This window comes from Bombina bombina, chromosome 1 (assembly GCF_027579735.1).
Source record: "Bombina bombina isolate aBomBom1 chromosome 1, aBomBom1.pri, whole genome shotgun sequence".
In the NCBI taxonomy this organism is placed as follows: Eukaryota; Metazoa; Chordata; class Amphibia; order Anura; family Bombinatoridae; genus Bombina; species Bombina bombina.
In genome coordinates this window covers 96040065-96056848 of record NC_069499.1, presented here as the reverse complement: position 1 = coordinate 96056848, position 16784 = coordinate 96040065, and the positions used below count along the sequence as shown (strand labels likewise).

General features: G+C 39.7%; 1 protein-coding gene across 1 annotated transcript in view; it reads right to left on the bottom strand.

Annotated features, from left to right (window-relative positions):
* Nucleotides 1-16784, bottom strand: part of BTBD7 (BTB domain containing 7) — a 388408-nt gene that overhangs the window by 5469 nt on the left and 366155 nt on the right. The window contains exon 5 of the mRNA XM_053710123.1: nucleotides 15525-15953. Coding sequence (XP_053566098.1) covers nucleotides 15525-15953 — 429 coding nt within the window. The remainder of the gene's footprint in view (nucleotides 1-15524; nucleotides 15954-16784) is intronic.

Below are 16784 nucleotides of genomic sequence, written 5' to 3'. Positions count from 1 at the left end.
CATTTTATTTTGGTAATTACAAGGCCGCTAATTACAGCTGTGCACCACACTTCTGAAATTCCTGACAGTGAAGGTTTTAGTTAGCTGGTAAGGGTAATAGTATTTATAGGCATTTTATTATTTTTCTGTACTGTAGGGGAGAACTACATTATGCGGTACGCCAGGCCTTGTACTGCATGGCATAGATCTACAATACATTTGGTTAAGAACATCTCAGCAAATAAACTGCCTAAACAGGTTTGTTATGATAATGGATGATGATAAATGCAATAATTATCATCAGTGTTGTCCCTAGGAACTTTATAATGTCCGTACCACAAGGCTGATTTTACTGACCACCCGACTAAAACTTTATCCAAAAATAAGCGAATAATATTAACATTTTTCAATGTTTATTGCTCACATTATCATTAAATGCATATATGTTAAAAATTATGCAAATACGTTGTGCTGTGGATTGTAGAAAATATTATATTATAAAATATTACACTGCCCCCACCTGGCTACTTTATAATGCCAAAAATAGGAAAAGGAAATGGGAGAGTATAGAGGGGATATTAAGCACTCCTACACCTATCGCTTGTAATAAGCTGTAAAATTACAGCATGAAATATCTGCTTGCGAATAATAAATGTATATACTGGTATTAAAACCTATAATCTTTATTAAGGAATTTATTTAAAAATTAATGACTAAGGTGATACTAATGATCGGTTCACACAATTCATCACCCGCTGGTCCAGGTATATAGATGACATCTTCTTTGTGTGGGAGGGAACCACAGAATTGTTGTCGGATTTTATTGCCACCCTAAATACGAATCCTTTAGGACTGTTACTTACCATGAATAATGACAAACACAAATTGGAGTTTCTTGATATTACTATCAGAAAGAGTGAAAGCTACCTGGACACAGACACTTATAGAAAACCAACATCTACAAATATATTAAGTGCTGATAGCTTCCACCATCCCAATACCATCAAAAGTCTACCCATGGGGGAATACCTCCGAATTCGCAGAAACTGTTCCTCTGTAGAATCCTTCAAGAAAGCAGCAAACGACTTGAGGTTGAGGCTACTACAAAGAGGTTACACTAAGAAAGCTCTAGCCAAAGCGTACAATAGAGCCTTAGGAAGAGATAGAGCTGAACTTTTAAAACCTAATAATAAAGAATCCTCCAATTGTCTCAGGTTTATATCTATAAATACCAATCAGAGCCAATCAATCTCCAGCATTGTTCAGAAACACTGGCATATTTTAAAAGCAGATGAAATATTGGAAACGGTCATTCCTGATAAACCACTCTTTACATATAGAAGGGCAAACAAATTAAGTGACTGCCTAACAACCAGTCACTTCTGCAGAAATGTGAAAAAATTACCCTTATATAAAGGATCAATTGCTTGTGGAGATTGTAGTGTATGCCCACATATGATAAAAAATAAGTTTATATTTGACAGATTCCATAAAAAAAACATAATTTATGCTTACCTGATAAATTCCTTTCTTCTGTTGTGTGATCAGTCCACGGGTCATCATTACTTCTGGGATATTATCTGCTCCCCTACAGGAAGTGCAAGAGGATTCACCCAGCAGAGTTGCTATATAGCTCCTCCCCTCTACGTCACCTCCAGTCATTCGACCAAAGACCAACGAGAAAGGAGAAACCAAGGGTGTAGTGGTGACTGAATTATAATTTAAAAAATATGTACCTGCCTTAAAAAACAGGGCGGGCCGTGGACTGATCACACAACAGAAGAAAGGAATTTATCAGGTAAGCATAAATTATGTTTTATTCTGTTATGTGTGATCAGTCCACGGGTCATCATTACTTCTGGGATACCAATACCAAAGCAAAAGTACACGGATGACGGGAGGGATAGGCAGGCTCATTATACAGAAGGAACCACTGCCTGAAGAACCTTTCTCCCAAAAATAGCCTCCGAAGAAGCAAAAGTGTCAAATTTGTAAAATTTGGAAAAAGTATGAAGCGAAGACCAAGTTGCAGCCTTGCAAATCTGTTCAACAGAGGCCTCATTCTTAAAGGCCCAAGTGGAAGCCACAGCTCTAGTGGAATGAGCTGTAATTCTTTCAGGAGGCTGCTGTCCAGCAGTCTCATAGGCTAAACGTATTATGCTACGAAGCCAAAAAGAGAGAGAGGTAGCAGAAGCTTTTTGACCTCTCCTCTGTCCAGAATAAACGACAAACAGGGAAGAAGTTTGGCGAAAATCTTTAGTTGCCTGCAAGTAGAACTTGAGGGCACGAACTACATCCAGATTGTGTAGAAGACGTTCCTTCTTTGAAGAAGGATTTGGACACAAGGATGGAACAACAATCTCTTGATTGATATTCCTGTTAGTGACTACCTTAGGTAAGAACCCAGGTTTAGTACGCAGAACTACCTTGTCTGAGTGAAAGATCAGATAAGGAGAATCACAATGTAGGGCTGATAACTCAGAGACTCTTCGAGCCGAGGAAATAGCCATTAAAAATAGAACTTTCCAAGATAACAATTTTATATCAATGGAATGAAGGGGTTCAAACGGAACACCCTGTAAAACGTTAAGAACTAAGTTTAAACTCCATGGCGGAGCAACAGTTTTAAACACAGGCTTGATCCTAGTTAAAGCCTGACAAAAGGCCTGGATGTCTGAATTTTCTGACAGACGCCTGTGTAACAAGATGGACAGAGCTGAGATCTGTCCCTTTAATGAGCTAGCCGATAAACCCTTTTCTAAACCTTCTTGTAGAAAAGACAATATCCTAGGAATCCTAACCTTACTCCAGGAGTAATCTTTGGATTCACACCAGTATAGGTATTTACGCCATATTTTATGGTAAATCTTTCTGGTAACAGGCTTCCTAGCCTGTATCAGGGTATCAATAACCGACTCAGAAAAACCACGTTTTGATAAAATCAAGCGTTCAATTTCCAAGCAGTCAGCTTCAGAGAAGTTAGACTTTGATGATTGAATGGACCCTGAATCAGAAGGTCCTGTCTTAGAGGCAGAGACCAAGGCGGACAGGATGACATGTCCACTAGATCTGCATACCAAGTCCTGCGCGGCCATGCAGGCGCTATTAGAATCACTGATGCTCTCTCCTGTTTGATTTTGGCAATCAATCGAGGAAGCAGTGGGAAGGGAGGAAATACATAAGCCATCCTGAAGTTCCAAGGTGCTGTCAAAGCATCTATCAGAACCGCTCCCGGATCCCTGGATCTGGATCCGTAGCGAGGAAGTTTGGCGTTCTGGCGAGACGCCATGAGATCTATCTCTGGTTTGCCCCAACGTTGAAGTATTTGGGCAAAGACCTCCGGATGAAGTTCCCACTCCCCCGGATGAAGAGTCTGGCGACTCAAGAAATCCGCCTCCCAGTTCTCCACTCCCGGGATGTGGATTGCTGACAGGTGGCAAGAGTGAGACTCTGCCCAGCGAAATATCTTTGATACCTCTATCATTGCTAGGGAGCTTCTTGTCCCTCCTTGATGGTAAGCTACAGTCGTGATGTTGTCCGACTGAAACCTGATGAACCCCCGAGTCTTTAACTGGGGCCAAGATAGAAGGGCATTGAGAACTGCTCTCAATTCCAGAATGTTTATTGGCAGGAGACTTTCCTCCTGACTCCATTGTCCCTGAGCCTTCAGAGAATTCCAGACAGCGCCCCAACCTAGAAGGCTGGCGTCTGTTGTTACAATTGTCCAGTCCGGCCTGCTGAACGGCATCCCCCTGGACAGATGTGGCCGAGAAAGCCACCATAGAAGAGAGTTTCTGGTCTCTTGATCCAGATTCAGAGTGGGGGACAAATCTGAGTAATCCCCATTCCACTGACTCAGCATGCACAATTGCAGCGGTCTGAGATGTAGGCGTGCAAAGGGAACTATGTCCATTGCTGCTACCATTAAGCCGATCACCTCCATGCATTGAGCTACTGACGGGAGTTGAATGGAATGAAGGACACGGCATGCATTTAGAAGCTTTGTTAATCTGTCTTCTGTCAGATAAATCCTCATTTCTACAGAATCTATAAGAGTCCCCAAGAATGGAACTCTTGTGAGAGGAAAGAGAGAACTCTTCTTTTCGTTTACTTTCCATCCATGCGACCTTAGAAATGCCAGAACTAACTCTGTATGAGACTTGGCAGTTTGAAAGCTTGAAGCTTGTATCAGAATGTCGTCTAGGTACGGAGCTACCGAAATTCCTCGCGGTCTTAGTACCGCCAGAAGGGCACCCAGAACCTTTGTAAAGATTCTTGGAGCCGTAGCCAATCCGAATGGAAGGGCTACAAACTGGTAATGCCTGTTTAAGAAGGCAAACCTTAGATACCGGTAATGATCTTTGTGAATCGGTATGTGAAGGTAAGCATCCTTTAAATCCACTGTGGTCATGTACTGACCCTCTTGGATCATGGGTAAGATTGTCCGAATAGTTTCCATTTTGAACGATGGAACTCTTAGGAATTTGTTTAGGATCTTTAAATCCAAGATTGGCCTGAAAGTTCCCTCTTTTTTGGGAACCACAAACAGGTTTGAGTAAAACCCTTGTCCTTGTTCCGACCGCGGAACCGGATGGATCACTCCCATTAATAATAGATCTTGTACACAGCGTAGAAACGCGTCCTTCTTTATTTGGTTTGTTGACAACCTTGACAGATGAAATCTCCCTTTTGGGGGAGAGAATTTGAAGTCTAGAAGGTATCCCTGAGATATGATCTCTAGCGCCCAGGGATCCTGGACATCTCTTGCCCAAGCCTGGGCGAAGAGAGAGAGTCTGCCCCCCACTAGATCCGGTCCCGGATCGGGGGCCCTCGGTTCATGCTGTCTTAGGGGCAGCAGCAGGTTTACTGGCCTGCTTGCCCTTGTTCCAGGACTGGTTAGGCTTCCAGCCTTGTCTGTAACGAGCAACAGTTCCTCCCTGTTTTGGTGCAGTGGAGGTTGGCGCTGCTCCTGCTTTGAAATTCCGAAAGGGACGAAAATTAGACTGTCTAGCCTTAGCTTTGGCTTTGTCTTGAGGTAGAGCGTGGCCCTTACCTCCTGTAATGTCAGCAATAATTTCTTTCAAACCGGGCCCAAATAAAGTTTGCCCCTTGAAAGGTATATTAAGTAATTTGGACTTAGAAGTTACATCAGCCGACCAGGATTTTAGCCACAGCGCCCTGCGTGCCTGAATGGCGAATCCTGAATTCTTAGCCGTAAGTTTGGTTAAATGTACTACGGCCTCCGAAATGAATGAATTAGCTAGTTTAAGGACTCTAAGCCTGTCCGTAATGTCGTCCAGCGTAGCTGAACTAAGGTTCTCTTCTAGAGACTCAATCCAAAATGCTGCCGCAGCCGTGATCGGCGCGATGCATGCAAGGGGTTGTAATATAAAACCTTGTTGAACAAACATTTTCTTAAGGTAACCCTCTAATTTTTTATCCATAGGATCTGAAAAAGCACAGCTATCCTCCACCGGGATAGTGGTACGCTTAGCTAAAGTAGAAACTGCTCCCTCCACCTTAGGGACCGTTTGCCATAAGTCCCGTGTGGTGGCGTCTATTGGAAACATCTTTCTAAATATTGGAGGGGGTGAGAACGGCACACCGGGTCTGTCCCACTCCTTAGTAACAATTTCAGTTAATCTCTTAGGTATAGGAAAAACGTCAGTACTCGCCGGTACCGCAAAGTATTTATCCAACCTACACATTTTCTCTGGTATTGCAACAGCGTTACAATCGTTGAGAGCTGCTAAGACCTCCCCTAGTAATACACGGAGGTTTTCCAATTTAAACTTAAAATTTGAAATATCTGAATCCAATCTGTTTGGATCAGAACCGTCACCTACAGAATGAAGCTCTCCGTCCTCATGCTCTGCAAGCTGTGACGCAGTATCAGACATGGCCCTAGAATTATCAGCGCACTCTGTTCTCACCCCAGAGTGATCACGCTTGCCTCTTAGTTCTGGTAATTTAGCCAAAACTTCAGTCATAACAGTAGCCATATCTTGTAATGTTATCTGTAATGGCTGCCCAGATGTACTAGGCGCCATAATATCACGCACCTCCCGGGCGGGAGATGCAGGTACTGACACGTGAGGCGAGTTAGTCGGCATAACTCTCCCCTCGCTGTTTGGTGAAATTTGTTCAATTTGTACAGATTGGCTTTTATTTAAGGTAGCATCAATACAGCTAGTACATAAATTTCTATTGGGCTCCACCTTGGCATTGGAACAAATGACACAGGTATCTTCCTCTGAATCAGACATGTTTAACACACTAGCAATAAACATGCAACTCGGTTACAATTTTATTTAATAAAAACGTACTGTGCCTCAAAAGCACTAAACGATTAAATGACAGTTGAAATAATGAACTGAAAAACAGTTATAGCATCACTCTTAACAAACAACACAACTTTTTAGCAAAGGTTTGTTCCCATTAGTAAAATAACACTAATTAAATTTTAAACATAAAAATTACAGAGCAACGTTTTAAATCACAGTCGCTATTAAATCTCACAGCTCTGCTGAGAGAATCTACTTCCCTTCAAAGAAGTTTGAAGACCCCTGAGTTCTGTCAGAGATGAACCGGATCATGCAGAAAATATAAGTGTAACTGACTGAAAATTTTTTGATGCGTAGCAAAGAGCGCCAAAAAACGGTCCCTCCCCCTCACACACAGCAGTGAGAGAGAAACGAAACTGTCATAATCAAAACAAGCAGACTGCCAAGTGGAAAAAATAATGCCCAAATATTTATTCACTCAGTACCTCAGAAATGCAAACGATTCTACATTCCAGCAAAACGTTTAACATGAATTAAATACCTATTAAAAGGTTTAATGTACTTTTACAGAGTAATTCCGGTGAAATACCATCCCCAGAATACTGAAGTGTAGAGTATACATACATGTCATTATATCGGTATAGCAGGATTTTCTCATCAATTCCATTCAGAAAATAAAAACTGCTACATACCTCAATGCAGATTCAACTGCCCGCTGTCCCCTGATCTGAAGCTTTTACCTCCCTCAGATGGCCGAGAAACAGCAATATGATCTTAACTACTCCGGTTAAAATCATAATAAAAAACTCTGGTAGATTCTTCTTCAAACTCTGCCAGAGAAGTAATAACACGCTCCGGTGCTATTGTAAAATAACAAACTTTTGATTGAAGTTATAAAAACTAAGTATAATCACCATAGTCCTCTCACACCTCCTATCTAGTCTTTGGGTGCAAGAGAATGACTGGAGGTGACGTAGAGGGGAGGAGCTATATAGCAACTCTGCTGGGTGAATCCTCTTGCACTTCCTGTAGGGGAGCAGATAATATCCCAGAAGTAATGATGACCCGTGGACTGATCACACATAACAGAAGAAATTGGTCAATAAACAGTCATATTAACTGCAAAAGCACCAATGCTATATACTGTGTATCGTGCAAATGTAATTTAATTTACGTAGGAATGACGACTAGATGCCTCAGCACAAGAATGAAAGAGCACATGAGCAATATTAGATCTGCCAGTAAGACTCTAGAGAGAGGCAAGAAATTAACCAGTGTAGTGAGACACTTCCTACAACACCATAATGGCAACACTAAGTCTTTCAAATGCTGAAGATAAGAAACTGCTAAAACTGGGATTAGAGTAGGGAACATCGAACAAATATTACTCAAAAAAGAAGCCAGATGGATTTTTAAATTAAACTCTGTGATGCCCCACGGCATGAATGAAAATAATCATTTCTGGGTTTATTTGTAAACTACTAATCTAAGATACTTATTACATAGTGGATTTATACATGAACATATTACTATATATGGGGGCAAATATTCATTTCCATATGCGAGTAATATGGGTGAATTATACACAGGGGACCCACTATGATAAACATTACTACATTGGTGGATGAATAGCTACGCCCATCTGACATTAATATGGGATTGTATATATTAATCCAGAATGATAGTTGTCTTCCACTGTATATTGTATCAATGCATCATCTTATTAATTAATCCGTAATTGAGAATATGCAATTAGGATAACTCTGGGAAGAGAAATTTATGATGATATACATATCATGATTTAGTAGATAGTAAACACTTAATATAGGGTATGTACCACAAAATGAGTTTCCATTATGCCATGAAAAGTGTACAATGCTTAGAATTGACAAGATTAAAAAAAACATAATTTATGTAAGAACTTACCTGATAAATTCATTTCTTTCATATTAACAAGAGTCCATGAGCTAGTGACGTATGGGATATACATTCCTACCAGGAGGGGCAAAGTTTCCCAAACCTTAAAATGCCTATAAATACACCCCTCACCACACCCACAAATCAGTTTAACGAATAGCCAAGAAGTGGGGTGATAAGAAAAAAAGTGCGAAGCATATAAAATAAGGAATTGGAATAATTGTGCTTTATACAAAAAAATCATAACCACCACAAAAAAGGGTGGGCCTCATGGACTCTTGTTAATATGAAAGAAATGAATTTATCAGGTAAGTTCTTACATAAATTATGTTTTCTTTCATGTAATTAACAAGAGTCCATGAGCTAGTGACGTATGGGATAATGACTACCCAAGATGTGGATCTTTCCACACAAGAGTCACTAGAGAGGGAGGGATAAAATAAAGACAGCCAATTCCTGCTGAAAATAATCCACACCCAAAATAAAGTTTAACAAAAAACATAAGCAGAAGATTCAAACTGAAACCGCTGCCTGAAGAACTTTTCTACCAAAAACTGCTTCAGAAGAAGAAAATACATCAAAATGGTAGAATTTAGTAAAAGTATGCAAAGAGGACCAAGTTGCTGCTTTGCAGATCTGGTCAACCGAAGCTTCATTCCTAAACGCCCAGGAAGTAGAAACTGACCTAGTAGAATGAGCTGTAATTCTTTGAGGCGGAATTTTACCCGACTCAACATAGGCAAGATGAATTAAAGATTTCAACCAAGATGCCAAAGAAATGGCAGAAGCTTTCTGGCCTTTCCTAGAACCGGAAAAGATAACAAATAGACTAGAAGTCTTACGGAAAGATTTCGTAGCTTCAACATAATATTTCAAAGCTCTAACAACATCCAAAGAATGCAATGATTTCTCCTTAGAATTCTTAGGATTAGGACATAATGAAGGAACCACAATTTCTCTACTAATGTTGTTGGAATTCACAACTTTAGGTAAAAATTCAAAAGAAGTTCGCAACACCGCCTTATCCTGATGAAAAATCAGAAAAGGAGACTCACACGAAAGAGCAGATAATTCAGAAACTCTTCTAGCAGAAGAGATGGCCAAAAGGAACAAAACTTTCCAAGAAAGTAATTTAATGTCCAATGAATGCATAGGTTCAAACGGAGGAGCTTGAAGAGCTCCCAAAACCAAATTCAAACTCCATGGAGGAGAAATTGACTTAATGACAGGTTTTATACGAACCAAAGCTTGTACAAAACAATGAATATCAGGAAGAATAGCAATCTTTCTGTGAAAAAGAACCGAAAGAGCGGAGATTTGTCCTTTCAAAGAACTCGCGGACAAACCCTTATCTAAACCATCCTGAAGAAACTGTAAAATTCTCGGAATTCTAAAAGAATGCCAAGAAAAATGATGAGAAAGACACCAAGAAATATAAGTCTTCCAGACTCTATAATATATCTCTCGAGATACAGATTTACGAGCCTGTAACATAGTATTAATCACGGAGTCAGAGAAACCTCTATGACCAAGAATCAAGCGTTCAATCTCCATACCTTTAAATTTAAGGATTTCAGATCCGGATGGAAAAAAGGACCTTGAGACAGAAGGTCTGGTCTTAACGGAAGAGTCCATGGTTGGCAAGATGCCATCCGGACAAGATCCGTATACCAAAACCTGTGAGGCCATGCCGGAGCTATTAGCAGAACAAACGAGCATTCCCTCAGAATCTTGGAGATTACTCTTGGAAGAAGAACTAGAGGCGGAAAGATATAGGCAGGATGATACTTCCAAGGAAGTGATAATGCATCCACTGCCTCCGCCTGAGGATCCCGGGATCTGGACAGATACCTGGGAAGTTTCTTGTTTAGATGAGAGGCCATCAGATCTATCTCTGGGAGCCCCCACATTTGAACAATCTGAAGAAATACCTCTGGGTGAAGAGACCATTCGCCCGGATGCAACGTTTGGCGACTGAGATAATCCGCTTCCCAATTGTCTACACCTGGGATATGAACCGCAGAGATTAGACAGGAGCTGGATTCCGCCCAAACCAAAATTCGAGATACTTCTTTCATAGCCAGAGGACTGTGAGTCCCTCCTTGATGATTGATGTATGCCACAGTTGTGACATTGTCTGTCTGAAAACAAATGAACGATTCTCTCTTCAGAAGAGGCCAAAACTGAAGAGCTCTGAAAACTGCACGGAGTTCCAAGATATTGATCGGTAATCTCACCTCCTGAGATTCCCAAACTCCTTGTGTCGTCAGAGATCCCCACACAGCTCCCCAACCTGTGAGACTTGCATCTGTTGAAATTACAGTCCAGGTCGGAAGAACAAAAGAAGCCCCCTGAATTAAACGATGGTGATCTGTCCACCACGTTAGAGAGTGCCGAACAATCGGTTTTAAAGATATTAATTGATATATCTTCGTGTAATCCCTGCACCATTGGTTCAGCATACAGAGCTGAAGAGGTCGCATGTGAAAACGAGCAAAGGGGATCGCGTCCGATGCAGCAGTCATAAGACCTAGAATTTCCATGCATAAGGCTACCGAAGGGAATGATTGAGACTGAAGGTTTCGACAGGCTGTAATCAATTTTAGACGTCTCTTGTCTGTTAAAGACAAAGTCATGGACACTGAATCTATCTGGAAACCCAGAAAGGTTACCCTTGTTTGAGGAATCAAAGAACTTTTTGGTAAATTGATCCTCCAACCATGATCTTGAAGAAACAACACAAGTCGATTCGTATGAGACTCTGCTAAATGTAAAGACGGAGCAAGTACCAAGATATCGTCCAAATAAGGAAATACCACAATACCCTGTTCTCTGATTACAGACAGAAGGGCACCGAGAATCTTTGTGAAAATTCTTGGAGCTGTAGCAAGGCCAAACGGTAGAGCCACAAATTGGTAATGCTTGTCTAGAAAAGAGAATCTCAGGAACTGATAATGATCTGGATGAATCGGAATATGCAGATATGCATCCTGTAAATCTATTGTGGACATATAATTCCCTTGCTGAACAAAAGGCAATATAGTCCTTACAGTTACCATCTTGAACGTTGGTATCCTTACATAACGATTCAATAATTTTAGATCCAGAACTGGTCTGAAGGAATTCTCCTTCTTTGGTACAATGAAGAGATTTGAATAAAACCCCATCCCCTGTTCCGGAACTGGAACTGGCATAATTACTCCAGCCAACTCTAGATCTGAAACACAATTCAGAAATGCTTGAGCTTTCACTGGATTTACTGGGACATGGGAAAGAAAAAATCTCTTTGCAGGAGGTCTCATCTTGAAACCAATTCTGTACCCTTCTGAAACAATGTTCTGAATCCAAAGATTGTGAACAGAACTGATCCAAATTTCTTTGAAAAAACGTAACCTGCCCCCTACCAGCTGAACTGGAATGAGGGCCGTACCTTCATGTGAACTTAGAAGCAGGCTTTGCCTTTCTAGCAGGCTTGGATTTATTCCAGACTGGAGATGGTTTCCAAACTGAAACTGCTCCTGAAGACGAAGGATCAGGCTTTTGTTCTTTGTTGAAACGAAAGGAACGAAAACGATTGTTAGCCCTGTTTTTACCTTTAGACTTTTTATCCTGTGGTAAAAAAGTTCCTTTCCCACCAGTAACAGTTGAAATAATAGAATCCAACTGAGAACCAAATAATTTGTTTCCCTGGAAAGAAATGGAAAGTAGAGTTGATTTAGAAGCCATATCAGCATTCCAAGTCTTAAGCCATAAAGCTCTTCTGGCTAAGATAGCCAGAGACATAAATCTAACATCAACTCTAATAATATCAAAAATGGCATCACAGATGAAATTATTAGCATGCTGGAGAAGAATAATAATATCATGAGAATCACGATTTGTTACTTGTTGCGCTAGAGTTTCCAACCAAAAAGTTGAAGCTGCAGCAACATCAGCCAATGATATAGCAGGTCTAAGAAGATTACCTGAACATAGATAAGCTTTTCTTAGAAAAGATTCAATTTTTCTATCTAAAGGATCCTTAAACGAGGTACCATCTGATGTAGGAATGGTAGTACGTTTAGCAAGGGTAGAAATAGCCCCATCAACTTTAGGGATTTTGTCCCAAAATTCTAATCTGTCAGGCGGAACAGGATATAATTGCTTAAAACGTTTAGAAGGAGTAAATGAATTACCCAATCTATCCCATTCCTTAGCAATTACTGCAGAAATAGCATTAGGAACAGGAAAGACTTCTGGAATAACCGCAGGAGCTTTAAAAACCTTATCCAAACGTATAGAATTAGTATCAAGAGGACTAGAATCCTCTATTTCTAAAGCAATTAGTACTTCTTTAAGTAAAGAGCGAATAAATTCCATCTTAAATAAATATGAAGATTTATCAGCATCAATCTCTGAGACAGAATCCTCTGAACCAGAAGAGTCCAAAGAATCAGAATGATGGTGTTCATTTAAAAATTCATCTGTAGAGAGAGAAGATTTAAAAGACTTTTTACGTTTACTAGAAGGAGAAATAACAGACAAAGCCTTCTTTATGGATTCAGAAACAAAATCTCTTATGTTATCAGGAACATTCTGCACCTTAGATGTTGAGGGAACTGCAACAGGCAATGGTACATCACTAAAGGAAATATTATCTGCATTAACAAGTTTGTCATGACATTTAATACAAACAACAGCTGGAGGAATAGCTACCAAAAGTTTACAGCAGATACACTTAGCTTTGGTAGATCCAGCAGGCAGAGGTTTTCCTGTAGTATCTTCTGGCTCAGATGCAACGTGAGACATCTTGCAATATGTAAGAGAAAAAACAACATATAAAGCAAAATAGATCAAATTCCTTATAAGACAGTTTCAGGAATGGGAAAAAATGCCAAACATCAAGCTTCTAGCAACCAGAAGCAAATGAAAAATGATTCTGAAATAATGTGGAGACAAAAGCGACGCCCATATTTTTTGGCGCCAAATAAGACGCCCACATTATTTGGCGCCTAAATGCTTTTTGGCGCCAAAAATGACGCCACATCCGGAACGCCGACATTTTTGGCGCAAAATAACGTCAAAAAAATGACGCAACTTCCGGCGACACGTATGACGCCGGAAACGGAAATGAATTTTTGCGCCAAAAAAGTCCGCGCCAAGAATGACGCAATAAAATGAAGCATTTTCAGCCCCCGCGAGCCTAACAGCCCACAGGGAAAAAGTCAAATTTTTGAGGTAAGAAAAATATGATAATTAAAGCATAATCCCAAATATGAAACTGACTGTCTGGAAATAAGGAAAGTTGAACATTCTGAGTCAAGGCAAATAAATGTTTGAATACATATATTTAGAACTTTATAAATAAAGTGCCCAACCATAGCTTAGAGTGTCACAGAAAATAAGACTTACTTACCCCAGGACACTCATCTACATGTTTGTAGAAAGCCAAACCAGTACTGAAACGAGAATCAGTAGAGGATATGGTAAATATAAGAGTATATCGTCGATCTGAAAAGGGAGGTAAGAGATGAATCTCTACGACCGATAACAGAGAACCTTATGAAATAGACCCCGTAGAAGGAGATCACTGCATTCAATAGGCAATACTCTCCTCACATCCCTCTGACATTCACTGCACGCTGAGAGGAAAACCGGGCTCCAACTTGCTGCGGAGCGCATATCAACGTAGAATCTAGCACAAACTTACTTCACCACCTCCCTTGGAGGCAAAGTTTGTAAAACTGATTTGTGGGTGTGGTGAGGGGTGTATTTATAGGCATTTTAAGGTTTGGGAAACTTTGCCCCTCCTGGTAGGAATGTATATCCCATACGTCACTAGCTCATGGACTCTTGTTAATTACATGAAAGAAAAATCCCTATCTGAGCGTGTTAAACACATTAAATTTGACTGTGAGAGCCACTTCATGGAGCTATAATAATGTAGAGTGAACTGAGTAAGGTAACTTGTGCATACTGCACACACATATTTCATATCACTTTAGCTCATGAAGCTATAAATTCATATGGTGCATACTTCCTATATATTTATATTTATAATTATTATTTATTCAAATATTCATGCGTATCCCCAGGATGATTAAAATTATACAGATCTGACTATATAACAATCAACACACCGACCCAATTTGGAAAGAAATGAAGCCCTCTATGATTTCAATAACTGACAATACATAAGTAAGGATAATATATCCATAATGTATTCATTGGTATTAGTAGCTGAAACGGTATATTCTATATTAACAGCAGTTTTTCAGATGCCATGGAATATATGTCAACAAATAGTAAATGTTATGATTACATAGGAGTATATATCATTGAACGAAGACTTATACAATAGTCCGTTTTGTGGTGTTTTTGTTTTTTTTCAGAGGTGTGTAATGAATAGTAATTTATGAGAGGAATAGACTGACGATTGTCATCCAATTAGGAGACTGCTACCAACCACAACTAGGATTCAGATAAACTGAAGACACTGATAGGATATCCTAGAGACGTGCACTACAGCCTTCAGCTGATTGGTTTAGCATCTCCTTACCTAGGGGTTTAAAAGGCAGCACCTGGCAGAGAATCAAGTTTGTCAGTTCACTTGCTGAATCACATTGAGAAAGGCTGTGCAACAGCTGAAACACGTTTGTGTAGTTCAACTTGTTTTTAAACTACTTTTATTACTCAACTTATACCACTTATTTTTGCTGCATTAACTGTTGCCTCATGCTACCCCTGACACCTGAAGCCGACGGTTCCTGATATCGGCCAGGAATACAGGGGGGTGACATGATAGCAGCAGTGCAGTAATTGTGGTGTACCTTTAGGTAATATATCTGTGTGGATAATGATAGGTGATGTTAATCACCTTAGTCATTAATTTTTAAATAAATTCCTTAATAAAGATTATAGGTTTTAATACCAGTATATACATTTATTATTCGCTAGCAGATATTTCATGCTGTAATTTTACAGCTTATTACAAGCGATAGGTGTAAGAGTGCTTAATATCCCCTCTATACTCTCCCATTTCCTTTTCCTATTTTTTTATATTAATTTAAAGGGGCAGCAACGAGGCTATACACATTACCTCCTCTATCCTATCTTTACTCTGATACTGTGCCTATATTTGACTTTAAAAATAGTACTTTATACTGCCACCCGGCTAGAAACATTTTCCGTGGAGAAAAATGTATCACAATAACCATAATAATCAAAATAATAATCATAATCAAAATAAAGACTTCATTTAACATAACATATAGTTTCTGTGTTCCTTTATCACAAGTGTATGATTCTCCCTCTCCCAATAAGAAAAAGTTTGATAATTTTTTAAAAGTCTTGAGAAAAACTTACCACTTGCTGCTCAGCTGCCATTGCTGCTGCAGCTGCTGCCACAGTTTGCCTCCCAAGCCCAGTATTGTTAGTGCAATCAGGTGGTGCTTGTTTGGCACCGGGAATATACGTAGGTGGGGCAGCTTTAGGGGTTGTCCTGGAGTGGAACAGCGAATGATTACAAGGATAAGAAAAAGAGCGAGAAGGATGCTGACTGGGCACTCGATGCTTCCAACTAGATTTGAATTGATTGTGTATAGGAGTAGCGGGTGGGTGATAAGGTGGTGGTGGTGGGGGTAATGGTGGATGGAAGGCCACATAAGAGTCTATGTCAGTAAACATTGTTTCAGTAGCAGGTGTGCTGTTTATCCTACATCTTCCAGATTGTCTCACTGTAAGAAGTGGACTCTCATCGCCAAATCGCTCATCAGGAAAAAACTTGTGAGGATTCTATATAAAAAAATAAAATAAAAATATATTTAATAAAAGCTAAAATGGATATAGAAAATAAAAATGTTAAACCGTTTTATTAACTTCTTTCTCCCTCAGCATCTATATAGGCATGCACTACTACACATAGTATATGAACAGTTAACCAATGCATTTCAACATTTATATATAGAAAATCATACAAAAATAATTTATGCTTACCTGATAAATATATTTAATGGTTGCGAGGGTCCCTGATCCATTACTCATTGGAATTACCTTCCCTTTCACTTGGAGGAGGCAAAGATTCCCAAAACCCCAAGAGCTCTATATAACCACTCCCATATACCACAGTCTAATGCATAGCCAAGCAGAAGTGAGGTAAGAAAAAGGAAGAGCCAAACATTTTGGAAAAGTATGCAACGAAGACCAAGTAGCTGCTTAACAAATTTGACCAACTGGAGGTCTCATTCTTAAAAGCCCATGAAGTGGCAACTGACCTAATAGAATGAGCAGCAATCCGATGCTGTGGAGGTTCACCTGCCTCCAAATAAACCAAGAAGCTAAAGAAACGGCAGAAGCCTTCTGTCCTTTCTTAGAGCCAGAAATATGAATGAACAGACTAGAAGCAAAGAGCATTAAAGTATTTAATTTATATTACTATCATCCAAATTATGCAAAGATCTTTCTGAAACAGACTTGTGATTAGGACACAAAGAACAAAATTTATCTGCTTACGTTATGAGAAGAAACAACCTTTGGCAATAAATCAAAAGTAGTTCTTAAAGAATATTAAAAAAAAAATGTATCACACTGTAAAGAAGTTCACATAATAAAGGCGCCAGTTCAGGC